The 14,596-nt window shown below is 34.7% G+C and overlaps 2 protein-coding genes, 1 long non-coding RNA gene and 1 pseudogene across 3 annotated transcripts; 2 read left to right on the top strand and 2 right to left on the bottom strand.

Annotated features, from left to right (window-relative positions):
• The first annotated feature begins 428 nt into the window (after window positions 1–428).
• LOC125063681 (enhancer of split mbeta protein-like) lies at window positions 429–1,466 on the top strand. The gene has a single exon (XM_047670250.1). It carries the CDS (start codon window positions 500–502, stop codon window positions 1,100–1,102), a length of 603 nt encoding a protein of 200 aa, XP_047526206.1. The 5' UTR covers window positions 429–499; the 3' UTR covers window positions 1,103–1,466.
• Window positions 1,467–2,775: 1,309 nt separating this feature from the next.
• LOC125063682 lies at window positions 2,776–3,311 on the bottom strand. Its single transcript, XR_007119552.1, has 2 exons — window positions 3,159–3,311; window positions 2,776–3,116 (listed from the first exon to the last, which is right to left on the bottom strand). It is a non-coding gene; the product is annotated as an uncharacterized LOC125063682 (long non-coding RNA).
• Window positions 3,312–10,113: 6,802 nt separating this feature from the next.
• Window positions 10,114–11,814, top strand: LOC125063792. The gene is made up of 2 exons (XM_047670434.1): window positions 10,114–10,311; window positions 11,042–11,814. The coding sequence occupies exons 1-2, from the start codon at window positions 10,114–10,116 to the stop codon at window positions 11,780–11,782; spliced, it is 939 nt and encodes a 312-aa protein (XP_047526390.1). The 3' UTR covers window positions 11,783–11,814.
• Window positions 11,762–13,978, bottom strand: LOC125063793 (annotated as a pseudogene).
• Window positions 13,979–14,596: the final 618 nt, after the last annotated feature.

Here is a 14,596-nt window from a genome sequence, read left to right on the forward strand (position 1 = left end):
TAAAAACAAGTATTTATGTGATAAAAAAATTAAACATTATATTTAATCACAAAAATAATATCAATTTATTTAGTTACAAGTAAAACGGTTTAGAAAAACTACCTCGAGAACGACAACCTGTCGTATGTGCACTGCACCCTATTGATTATTTACTGATATGGATAAGACCTACATATAGGAGTATGGGTAACACGGATGGGGGTCAAATGTTAGAAGCAATAGTGCATAGGCATCCGCGGCCAGCAATCACCGTAGCGAGGTGTGACGTCGCGGCGTGCGCCGGCAATTGTTTACGGCGCGCACGCGCGGCGGCGGGCGCGTGTCCCCCCGCGCCCCGGCGGCAGCTGCTCCGCACAGGTGGCGCGTGTGGGAACTCGACAGCTCTGCGCGTTCCCACGATCGCGCGCCCTCCGCTCCCTATATAAGCCCCCGCCCGACCGGCTTACCGCATTCCGCGTTCAACGCTCAACCCAAACACATCTATCTACTCGCTTACACAATGTCTACCATGTCTTACGATATCGCGTATCCGATCTCGGAAGATCCGCAACCGGTCTCGCGCACTTATCAATATCGCAAAGTGATGAAACCGATGCTTGAGCGCAAGAGACGCGCTCGCATCAACCGCTGTCTTGACGAATTAAAGGAGTTAATGGTCAGCGCACTTCAGTCGGAGGGCGAAAATGTCGCCAAGTTGGAAAAGGCCGATATTTTGGAATTGACCGTCCGTCATCTTCACAAGCTTCGCCGTCAGCGTCGCCTGTCACTGAACCCTTCTGTGGACGCCGACCGCTTCAGAGCTGGATTTACTCATGCTGCAAATGAAGTTTCCCGCTGCTTGGCCTCAGTCCCTGGTGTTGACGTGAGGCTGGGAACTCAGCTGATGACTCACTTGGGCCACAGACTCAACGACATCCAGCGCGCGGCAGGCACTGACACGCCTCCTGCCAGCCCGCCCAGCCCTGCTCTATCCACGGTGTCTTCCTCTTCTGGCTACGTTTCACCTTCACCACCAGCCTCTCCAATGCCAGTGCACACCGCCGTTCCCCTGGACTGCACCACAAACAGCTTCTCCAAGAGCTCAGTGTGGAGGCCCTGGTAAAGCGCAGTGGCAGGAGCGGGCGGACCCGACTCCACGGTATATCTGTTCAACGCCGTTCGGAGTCGCCAGCCCTGCAAGTGTCCGCCTTCATCCGACGACTTAGTGCTACGTGACTTGATAACTTAGATCTCACATCTTATTAGTGTAGGTTTTAAAACCTTTTAGTTCGTAAGTTGAACTCAAAGCTTTAAACAGAATAGTTTTTAAGAATATTGTGATATTAAAGTTTAATTTTATTGTATAGATGTATCGAGCCCGACAGACTTAGAGTGGGTTCGGATTGTTATTTTATTATCGTTAAAAAGATTTCACAGAAACGTGAACAATGAAGAAACAATTTAATAAAAAATATTTTTCAATTATATTTCTGCATTTTACTTCTATCCCCGAATAACCTAGAACTTAAGCATTAAAATTTTTTTAAAACACCTAATAACTTAATCAGAAACTTAGCTTAGCGCCAAAATTATTTCAAAGTGTTTACGTAGCATGAAAAATTCTCGCTCGCAAAAAAACAGTTTAACGTGCGTCATTACTTATTAGTCAAGTTTCTCATGTTTTTGTAAAAAACACTCCGATTAAATAACAAGGCTAAATTAAAGCTAAGATTAGAGGCTACGGAACTATGAATAAACAACAGGCACAAGACTGATAATTTTTAAAGAGGTTAAGGGCTCAGACCTCTGACATAGTGGCTTGACGCGTGCTCGGTAACTTTCCTGTTTATATTCAAACAAACATTACGAGAAGCGCAACTAGAACATACATAGTAAAGACACGATGACGACAGTCAATAAGAAATATTTGTTATCATTGCATAAGTGATTGTTATCTGTGACATACATATATTAGCAACATTAGTTTACGAGTAGTTAGTGAAACAAATGTCAGCCTTAAATTTATATTATATTATAATATGGAATAGATTAATTGGCGTATTTAATTAATAAATACTATGTATATATCTCGCCGTGAAAGGGTCTAGTTGTTGTGTTGTTATAAGGTTTTGAAAATCACAAATGAAAAATTTATTTTGTATGTATTAATATGTATTAATTTTGTATAGAACATAGCGAAAATTTAGAATATAAATCTTGTTTTTTTTACTTACTAATAGTATATTCATTTTAAAAGACTACTTTTGGTAACATTCAATTGGGATATTTAAATATTTTTATTTGGAAACTTGTCAACTTGTCATCATAGTGGCGCCCTCTCTGCCACCATAACATATAACTTGAGAGCTTTTGAAAAGCTCTGAGTAAAGTGACATCTGTCTATAAGCTATGGTATCACTAAGGTTTAAAAACCTCTTATGCTGCGTGTTAGAACGTTTCAAGAATCGTTTTTGCAAAACCGTTGTTTTTATAATATAATATTATGTGCAGATAATTAAATAACTATTTTTAAAAACAAAGTAAAGTATTGGATATTTTCTCGAAATCGAATCTACGATCTCCAACGAACGGTACGTAAATTATAAAGAGTTAACATTCATTTTCGATTCGATAAACACATTAGAATTCAAAATTTCATAACTGCTTATAATAACGTATTATTTTGTTTATATTCCCCTTATCGGCTTATTAATAAATTCTTCCTCTTGCATCACAATGACGTGGCCAGAGGTCGAAATGTTGATATAGAATTAGTTGACAAATGTAAACTCTGAATAAACCAATTATGTATATGATTAGTACAATTATTAGTAATTTAAACCGGAATACATATCTTATTATAGTGACGATAATTTCATAGGAGCCTAAAACTCAATAATAACTTGTGTTAATCTAACAGGAGTTATTGTTGTTAATTTAAACAATTTTGCAATATGTTGCAACAGAGGAAAAAGTCACCCACGTAGTCCTGGAATGCGAGGCTGTGGCTAAACAACGTACAGAAATCCTCGGAACAGTGACGTCGCTCCGTGAAGCCTGCGAAGTACCCAGGAAGCTTCTGTGCTTCTGGAAGGAGTTAGGCTGGCTTAGTTAGCCAGGGCTCACGTACAAGGGACCTAGTGAGCGTCTAAGTGCGAAAAACGAGTCCACAAACCAACCAACCAACCAAATATGTTGCAACGAAAAAACTGGCCCTGTTAAATGAATTCACATTCTACATATAGGTAATAGAGAGCCAAAAAACATTTTTATGTGTTTTCTTGACTTAATTTGTATTTGATTATTGGTTTCTTATGTATGTATTGTAATTAACAAGCAGTTTTTAAATAATAAAATCTCTATACTTGCCTAATTTTACCACAACTTTACTAAATATTATTTACCTAGATAAAAGTAATTAAGAAAAAAATTCCGATAGATTGTCTTACCTCGACCTCAGGGATGAGAGTCGCACGCTGAAGCCACTACACCAACACTACAAAACAATTGTTTCCTCTAATTATGTAATACTCGCTCAAATATCGAATTTATTTTAATATTTTATTATTTGTACCGTTTATAAACGCAAAATTAAATCATGTTTAATTTTACATCGTATTCCTTATTCGATAAGAATGTTTACTTTAAAGAAAAATACAGCGATGATGGAAAGTTCCTCATGAAGATAAAACTTTAATTACCTACTAAAGACTCATTAGCACACGTCATAAATCAGTTCACTGTTCAATAAATGATCGGTTAATTAATTATACAATGGTATTTTTTCGATACAATCGCATCAATTTGCTAAAATTATTGTCTATAGTAGAGAACATGATAACCAATTAAAACGATGGCGCGCTTCGTTTGATTAGGATTGGTCAATTGGAAAGATGACAGACGCAATACTGTGGTTATATATACAAGATGTTGACAATGCATGTACTAACGTTTACCTTTTACATTGTATACTGCGAATATAAATTAAACAAATAAGGGTGATTAATAATTATTCATTGCTTCCTTTAATTTACAAAGCCGTCGTCATTATTATATAACTTAAACCATAGAGTAGCACAGTAGTATAATCTATGGAGAATCATTTATTTGAACAAGAACTTGATGTTTGCTCATACGATGAACGTCGTGAGAAAGCCGACACATTTTGGAGATGGGGAGAACCACAAAATTTAGACTGTGTAGGCACAGAATGCAGATCAACTCCTTGTCTGTACAGAGTATAATCAAAGAAAAAGGTAAACCAAGATCTCAGGCCATGACCAAAAGCTTATAGCGCCATTAGTATGTATTACACAAATGAATAGTTTTAGATGATATTGCTATTGTTTTAACCATGTTAAAAACCCAAAATCAGGTTACAAATTCAACATTTATTTTTATTAGCTAAAAAGGTTATAATAGCTTGTGTATTATTACACAAACGAAAAATTAAACATAAATTCGCAGTATTAAATCTGATGTCTGATTATGCGATTAACAATCATGCGATTTTGATAATTCATCCAAGTTCACTGACTTTATTACTCCTATACTGTTCTGACTGATTCATTGACACAAAGCCTTTAGTCGATTGTATATTGTTTGGTTGGTGAAACATTTTCTGTTGTAAAAAACCATGATAAGGATTACTAATTCGATGAGCAAAGCTTATATATGTTTTTTTTTTATGTAACAAGGGGCAAACGGGCATTTGGCTCACCTGATGTTAAGTGATACCGCCGCCCATAGACACCTAATCAGTTGTTTAATTATTTAAACAACCTGCCGTTGAAAAGTCTGTGAACACGGTTACGTGCGTTAGTGCCGCAAAATTATCGATTTTCTTCGACAAACGTCAATGAGGCACTTAAAAACAGTGTGTTGACGTCCTGAAGAGGGAGTGTTTCGGCCCTTATCAGGTAAATGCTCCACGTGCTATATTCTGATGTTACAATGATATTGGATAAAGATAAGTTATTGTAGGAGTCTTATCAGAATTTATTTTTGTTCTTAAAATAAACACTCGCGTGTGATGAAATGCCTTAGACATAAAAACCGACAATATGTGTCACGCAGAAGTGACATTGTCTTAACACTTTTCTATTAAGAAAAAAAAATCCTTTTCTAACCTTCATGATGTTATTACTGTAAGCAACATTCAGCTATCTATCTAGTTTTACTGCATTATAATAGATAAATAAAAAGTTTTGGATTCCCTAATACATTTGATAAGTTATCATTGAATGTGAAGGTGTGCACACCTTAAAAGCTGATAATTTTACACAAATAAGATTAATCGTATTATATATTAATCTTGAAAATATTATCACGAACACTACTTATATATTAATACCTTTATATCTATTGGATTTCCTATATAGAAATTATATTAGAGTATTTAATAGGTTAGTGGGTAAATTATTTACACCACTTTTGGCTTAGTAAAACTATTTCAACACGAAGGTCTTATTCAGTCCAGACGTAACGATAAGCTTCGCTCTGAATTCGAAACCATTCAACTTGATTGTTAAATTGTTTCTTGTTAGTCACTATTTGACCATAAACAAGAACATTCTTAATAAAAATAGTAAGTAAAAAATAACAACGATTGTTTTTGTTCATTTCTTATTTAATTAAAGCAAAATAATAGCGCAATCTGTTAGTTAGATGATTTTATAAAATATCATTGCTTCATTCCATTATTTCCTTTAACATTCTGTAAAAATACAGTGGCGCTACAAACTTCTAAGTCTGGGCCTCAGATTCGTGTTCTTTTCCTTAGTAATCTGTAATAGGCAAGTAGGTGATCAGCCCTTTGCGCCTGATAAAAATGTAAAAATTCCAAGTTCTCAAGTTAAAACTGTATACGTATTTTCACGGTTAAATAATAAAAACTACATATTATTATAGAATTGATTGATGCAGTTAAAATTCTGCCTTGAGTTAATGCAAAGTTCGAACCTTTCGATTAGCCCGACTTGGCTTTTTACTGTATCAAACAATATATTTAAAATGTTAAAATATACTCACGTAAATAATGAAACAACTTTTTTTACCTGAATCGGTTTACTTTACGGTATCATGACGAGTGCTATTAATATTCTTTTATTATTGGTGGAAATATAAATTATTCCTAACAACAAATGACCTCTGGGCTCTGTCTCATCAAATTGAGCCGAATGATTGTGAGAAAACAATTGACGTAATATTTTATTTGCAAATTAGTCGAATTATTAAGTCGAATTTAGATTCAAATGCCTACGAAATATCTTCCATTGTGGATTTTAGACATGTACTCGTAGATAAACAATAACAAGTAGTCAAAAATACAGCAATAGAACATTTCGTCCGCCATCAATGTAAAAACGTATTTTTTTGTTATTAAAAAATCAGAAACAAATACTTATTTATTTTTTAATTATAATGTCACATTTTAACATTAAAACTGTGGAATTCTCATACAACTGTCAACCTTTATATTGCCCATTTAAGCGTATTTCGAAATATTCATCTGAGTCAATAGTTAAATAATAATATACTTAATTCACTGGAAAAATCTAACCGTTATTTAGGCTATGAATCAGTAGAACGAATCTATTATATTCAAACGTTATATACCTACTTATATCTTATATTTATCTTTCAAGGATTTTTTATTATTATTAATATATACATTATATTAGTACTTACAACATTTACACAATATATTAGTACTTACAACATTTATACTTATATTTTATTGCTAAAATAAAATGTTTCACGATTGATGACAGATGGGTCAAAAAGACCTTCAGTTGGAATGGCCCAATGGAAGAAAAAAGAGAGAACATCCACGAAAAACCAGGCAAGATGGAATAAAAGGGATAGCGGGGAATGATTGGAAAATTGTGGAGAGGAAGAGAGACATGTGGAAGAATTTGGAGGAGGCCTTCACTCCGTCGGAGGTCAAGTACTAATAAACATAATGACATGGACTTAATGTAATCTAATGTAGTAAAGAAAAAAAAGGATAAAGTTTTTTTATATTTCTTTTATTTACTTGCAACATTTAAAAATATTTATATGTTATTATTAAAATGTTGCACGAGTTAAGTCTCCGAAGTAATTTTTTAAGTATTGTCTCGCCCAGCAACACGCAAATAAGTGAACTTGAATTTTTATCATATCATCGTTTACGATTCATGTAATATGTAACGGTAACAGAAATAATGTTGTCAAGCACCCTTTTGACCTTATATCAGCGAAATCATAGCAATTCTTCTTTATCTCCAATGTTTAAAATTAATTAATAATCAAAAGTAAGGAAACCATTCTGTTTTCGAATGAAATATACTTTAATAACTACTTAACACATCAAATTTGAATTCGTAGTTTATTCTTCCATGTCTGTAAAGCCTTTTTATTTTCCCCATATTAAAGAAAAAATAATATTGCATATTTTTCGACATATTTTATTTAATAATTTAAGTTTAATCGTATATGAATATTCGATACCAAATATTGGGAAATGTCTTTCCTATTCTTAAATACGTAAGCCTACCAAGATTTTCGCAAATAGATTTCATTTGATGACATTCGAATACTTAACGTAGACGGTATTAGGGCCTCTAAGGGCCTGAGCAGAACAAACCCAGACACTGAGCAGGGTTAACTTCAAAAAAGTAATCAAAAGAACAAAAATTAAAAAAAAAGAAATACTGTATCAGTGCACGTTTAGTGCACATTAACAACATGATAAGAAAACCCGTGATCATAACAGTAAGTCAAAGGTGAACTGGAGCAAGTAAACACTTTATATTTCCTATGTGGAAATTTATATGTGAGAAGTCAAAACAACTCTTACACTAGAAAAAACTCAAAATTACAAATTATTCGTTATAATGTTTAACAAGCTCAATCACATTTCTCGATCAATATGTCACACACTACTTCATTACAAACTCTTATTAAATTTAATTGAGCTAAAAACGTCATAATTAATATTAAAATCTGTAACACATTATAAACTGTTCCGCTGTTTTTTGGTACGTGAATCGTCAGAACAATTTATTACGATAAAATACTGAAGTATTATTGCACAATTATCAATCATTGACTCAGATTGAATTTTGTATCTAATACTAAGAAGATATAAATAGATATAATTATTCTTTCGTTTTTTTATATAAAACATAACAAAAACTTGTACATTGTTATTATAACATCGTTAATAATTATTTAGCCTTGTTTGCAGTGGAATCTTCCCACAATAATTGATAACCTCTATCACGCACGAGACTACTAGAACTATTTTTAAAGTGTTATTGATGAATGCTATCTTTGAACACGTGCCTTTTCTCCGCTTATCGTGGAATTCTCCGCTCTCAAAGTAGTAAATATTTATGCAATAGACACAACAGAATGCATTGGAAATGTTTGATAAGCGAAAGTCAATCTATTGACAATTAATTATAACTGTCTTCTAAATCGCTTACTGATATGAGTAAGTTATTGCGAAATATTATGTTATTGTATATAAGAATAGAACATAGAGAATGGGCGATAATAGGATTTATGAATAATTTCTTTAGGACATATTGCCGCAACGTTTAAAAAATATACGTCCCAGTAGGTATATTAAACTGGGTGGCGCAAAAGTAAAGACCCTATTTGGTTCAGCTATAATTTTTTTTTCTAAAGTAGAAAATTAGATTTAGGTTTTTTAAAATGTATATTTGTGCCATTCAATTTCGTACCATTAGGATTTAAAGATGATGTCTTTTAAATGGTGACCTCCAGAGTTGATGCACATTTGAGCCCTATTTATGACATTTTGCATAACTTGCCGTAATACTTCCTGCGATATGTTCCTTATTTCTTGATGAATGTTTTCTTTTAGATCTGCGAGAGTCTGTGGCTTGTTCACATACACCCGAGATTTCAAAAAACCCCAAAGAAAGAAGTCTGGACTCGTCAGATCGGGTGATTTTGCAGGAAATCGTCGACGAAATTCACGTTGTGTTTTTATCACTGATGAATTATTCCGTAAGAACATTGACACGATTATTCCACGTTCTTGGGTAGTAAAACGGTCCATGTTTATTTTCAGTGTATTTTACATTTGTTCACTACACAATTTTCAACAACAGAATGAAAACTATCGTCATATAAAAAAAATAAACAAATTTTCTTTAGTGCCATTACTTTTGCGCCACCCGTTAGTATTTAAACTTTTCAATTATACCAATAAAATCTACGAATTTTTATTATATCGGAAAATCGCAGATATTTGTGTTCATGTTAAACCTAATTTTCAGAGATTATTTTATTATAAAACGAAACACATATGTGCATTACATAACCATTTCGTCCATAATCACTATCTATACTATATGTGAGGATTATGTTATTAATCACGATGACCCGACGTGTAAAACCTTTATCTTTAAGAATTTTAGTAAACTAAATCGATCATATTCATGCCACCAACATGAAGCATGTGTATCTATAATTAAAATTGAAAAACATGATACCGTAATGCATTTACGATAGCATAATTTATTACAGGTTTTTTTTTAAATTTCTTTATTTTACAAAAAAAAAATAATACAATCATAATAAGTTACATTAGAATACCGCCGTGGTTTGTATTAATGTAACTATAGCAGTCTTGTTAAGGAGCGCGACAAATGCATATAAAAGTAGTTTTTTAATTTGCTGTATATGTTGGTTGGCGTTAGGCAATCTTATGGTGTATCCACACATGCCGCCGGCTTATGCCGCCGGCTTACAGACCGCCTTGCCGCTGAATTTGCCGCCGGCTTTACCGCCGGCCTGCAGATGCGGTTGCAAATTTTCGCAGTAGTGTTGTGACTTTCGTCGAAGTCAGTAGTGTCCGTAGGATTGGAAGATGTTGGACTATGATATAGTTGCGTGTATCGTAAGTGTAGTGTTGTATGTTATTCGTAAAAAGAACCGCAAAATCAAACGAAGATATTGGGTCAGACCAGTCTACGAAATAGGCCTAATGTGTCCCCGATACTTGAAGATTTAAGAAAGGACGACATAAACCGAAGAAATATTCGTTCGAAATTTAACACTTTTCTAAGGATATCTAGTGAAGAATTTGAAATATTACTGAATTTAATTGGACCCATGATATCAAAAACTGACACCCGCTGGAGAAATGCTGTGTCAGCTTCCGATCGACTAGCAATTACTTTGAGATACCTGGCTACAGGAGACTCTTATTTTTCACTCGGTGCACTGTTTAAAGTGTCTCCACAAGCTATTTCTTTAATAATTCCAGAGGTTTGTCAAGCTTTGGTATCTACATTATCCAATTATTTAAGGGTAAGTACAAATATCCGTATATAATAATATAGGTATTAAGAAACAAGATAAGATACGAAACACTGTCATAAGTAGTAAGACAAAAGTCACAGACATACTCACTAGAATAGATAGTTTGAAGTGGAGATGGACTGGGCACATGATACGTGATAAACAAGAAAAGTGGAGCAACATCATAACTGACTGGTACCCTAGAGATGGGAAAAGGAACAGAGGAAGACAAAGCAAGAGATGGGAAGACGAATTAAAATTAACAGCAGGCTCAAAATGGAGAAGGGTTGCAAGAGACAGAGTACAATGGAAATTGTTAGAGGAGGCCTTTGCCAAGAGGCACACTGAACTCACAGATATTTTATAACTTCAAGATAAGAGTCAACCACAAAGTCAAAGAAACAGTTCAGGATAAGAGGCTTATTATTATATTATTATTATTATACAAATATCCGTAACATATTAGGTACTTAAAAACTGAACGCCTATATTAGAAAACAAAACAGACCACATAAATTCACACAGTTATGGCATGTACCTACAAGACACAAACATTTGAACAAAAAGATTCTTGCCAGGAGAGTTCCCAGGACAACGATTTCCAAAGTGACGTATCTATTCCTAGTAGAATTTATTATAATATCTATGATTTAATACTGTACCTGGAATATCACACATATTTTACATACATTCAACTAGAACTACACACACAAATATCATAAAAAAAATTATTTTACAGATGCCGAATACACAGGGAGAATGGCTATCAGTGGCTCGGAGTTTCATGCAGAAATGGAATGTACCTAATTGCGTAGGTGCCCTCGATGGGAAACATATACGTATACTATGTCCAAATAATAGCGGTTCTGAGTTTTTTAATTATAAGTCATATTTCAGTATTGTTTTGCTAGCTTTAATCGATGCCAATTATAAATTTTTATACGTGGACATTGGATGTCAGGGCAGAATATCTGATGGTGGAGTACTACGAAATTCAACTTTATTTGATATGATACGAGATGGAACTTTAAATCTGCCACAAGCGATTCCATTACAAGGGAGAAATACACCTGTACCTTTTTATTTCATCGGTGACGATGCTTTCCCCATCTCACAGAATATAATAAAACCATTTTCTGGATATCATGCAAAAGGATCACCTGAGAGGGTTTTTAATTATAGAATTAGTCGCGGGCGCATGGTTGTAGAAGACGCGTTTGGCATTTTATCTAATAAATTCAGAATTTTGCATTCACGCATTGATTTACAAAATGAGAAAGCAAAAATTGTCGTGATGGCTTGTGTGCATCTGCATAATTTTATAAGGAGAAATGAAAGAATTACCGGTGAAGTTTTGAACGAAGAACAACAAAATATTCCCCAGATCGCTCTAAATGTAGAACCAAGTGTAATTAGAAATGAGCTAAAATGTTATTATCTATCGGAACAAGGTCAGCTTCCTTGGCAATATGAAATATAATGTTTGAAGGAAATAAAATATGATTATTCAAATAATTGTTTTATTTAGGAATCATGAACATTTATCAATAATTAATTTTCCTTTTTCTATTACACTATTTTCGGTTAAATTATTTTTCAAGACTTGTAACAGACTGTCACTTGTGTTGACATCTAGGCTATTTTGCATTTCATAGTCTGATTGAACAGAGTAAGAGCGCGAAGTTGAAGGCGATGGTGACATTGATGGCGTTGTAGGTTGGCCTGTGAAGTATCCTTCACGAACATTTTGATAACGAAGAGGCTGAGTAGTATTATTGGTATCAAAATTCATCGAACCCATTCTCATTTCTGCTTCATAGACAATATTCTGGATTTGATGTTGTACTGTACACATCGTGTATTGACCCATCTTCCTCAACTTGCTACTTATATAGTCTGCAAATATAGCAGCATCATCGCGTGGCCTTGCATTAGACGTAATCTCCCTCAGTAATTGCAAAGCTTCATCAACTTCAGGTTCTCTCTCTAAATTTCCTTTCGTGAAGTCCTTTTAGTCTGGGGAGTGATATTATCTTGAGAAGACTGAAAATAAAAAGGAAATCTTATAAATAATTGCAAACAAGCTTCAACATTATACTTTGAATATATCTAATCAGTATGTAAATCCCTACTGTATATATATATTTTCCGCTACTTATTATTTATGTTTCTCATTGTTTAAACCTTCCCTGAACTTCTACAAATATTTCGAGATGAAAATTAGCCAAATCGGTACAGCCGTTCTCGAGTTTGAGCGAGACTAACGAACAGCAATTGATTTTTATTGTATATAGACTATGCTACCTACCCGCTGTAAATAAACCTGTGTCTTATAATGTAATAATTCTACTTCCATATTATTATATTACTTAATCTTTGGTTTCCGTTGCTTAGCAACCGTTTGTTATAACTTATTCCCGAGCGCTTATTCCCGAATACTACGCATTTGGTGATAGTCTAAGATCCCACTGCAGGATTGGTGTGCTCATCGACTTTTTGTTTAAAACCAAATTTTTAAATTTATTTATAATTAAGAGAATATATATTTACTAGGGTGCATTATTAAAGTCGAGTACATTGCTTTTTTCGTTACACAAAAACACGACTTCATCTTTATCAATTTTATTTTACGTTAATTAATATAATAATTTTTAGATGCACAAATAAAATAACAATGTAAATATAAAACGTTGTTTATTACGAACTCCAAAACAGCGTGGTTTTTATGTTAGAATAAAAATGCTGCTAACATTCGACGCATGCGCAATGGCTTAAAAGCGTCGCACAGCCGGCAATCGCTGTCCTCGTCTGACAGACTGTAGACGGTAGACTCTTTCACTCTACCTTAAATATTTATTATCTTTAACAGCCAGTAACCCTTATTTGCGGCTAGATTTAATTAAGCAACTTTATAATATGATAATTAATAGAAAAAAAATAGCTTCAATTTGACATATAATTAATAAAAATTGGTTATAAACGTAGCGGGATCTCGTACTATGAGCGTTATGCCGACTACATAAGGTTCAAATACGAGAGTATGCTCGCCCGCGCTCCGTGGTATTATGTATGGTTACCGGGTTGTAGGTATCTAATATTAATACGCGAAGCTAAAACTTTGTAACGAAAATATTACTTAATGAAATATGTAGGTACTTATTTTAAATTAATTATGGTCGAATTTCGACCAACTAGTGTACTTAATTATAATAAGAATTTGATGGGTACTTACACTAGGTGTGTGGCTGTTGGTACCGGTGCATTCTTGTCATTAAGAAATGATAACGCCTTATAAGCAAACCATTTCGGCAATTGAACATCATCCCGTCCAGATCCACTCCTTTTAGATTCTTCATATTTGCGTTTTTCTCGAAAATAATGGCTGGATAAATTCTTCAGTTTTCTCTCAATTTCTGATGATGCTATGTAAAACACAGAAGCAATATCCCTAATAGCATCATTTCTTTTGTTGCGATTCTTGAAATCCATGTGCCTTGGGTTCCACAATAGTTTATTTTCTTGATACTTTTCTATTAATAAAAGTACTGCACTATCATCCCAGTTAAATTCTGTCATTTCGTTATTTTTATGAAATGAACAACACTACCACTCGGTATCAAAGCCGCAAGCAAACTGCCGCCGGCAACCTAAAGCCGCGCGTGCCGCAGGTAAAGAATGCATGTGCCGGCGGCATGGCCGGCGGCCTGGCCGCCGGCCGTGCCGCCCGGCATGTGTGGATCCGCCATTAAATCTGATTGGGTAGACCATTTATTAGCCGCGGTAGCAAATACCTCAACGTTAAAAACCTAAAGAAAAAAATGGCTAACTTGAATTCACTAACGACTTTTAAACCGTCTAGTAAAGATTGAATCGGTTCACCATATATATACGAACTCATATCTAACCCAAGCTAAAGGCTCACCTGATTTTAAGTGATAGCGACCTAGTGATAGGCATGGACACTCTCAATGCGAGAGGGCTCGCGAGTGCGTTGCCGGCCTTTTACAAATGTGTACGCTCTTTTCTTCTTCCTAAGTCGAATTAGTTCGAAAATGCTTCAGTGGGTAGCTGGTTCCACATAGTGGTGCAGCCGCCGAACTAACGCTCAGTTGTGGAACCACGGTCGTCAAGGTAATACGGGTGGATTTTCGTGTTCTGTCTCGATGTCTGCTGATAAAACTCAGCACCAGGTATTAATTCGAACACCACAAGAAAGAAGATGCAGTAGGACCGCACATCTCTTCGCCGTCAAAGAATAAAGCCACTCGGAAAGTGACTGGTCTTCGACATATGG

This window comes from Pieris napi, chromosome 3, assembly GCF_905475465.1.
Source record: "Pieris napi chromosome 3, ilPieNapi1.2, whole genome shotgun sequence".
NCBI lineage: Eukaryota > Metazoa > Arthropoda > Insecta > Lepidoptera > Pieridae > Pieris > Pieris napi.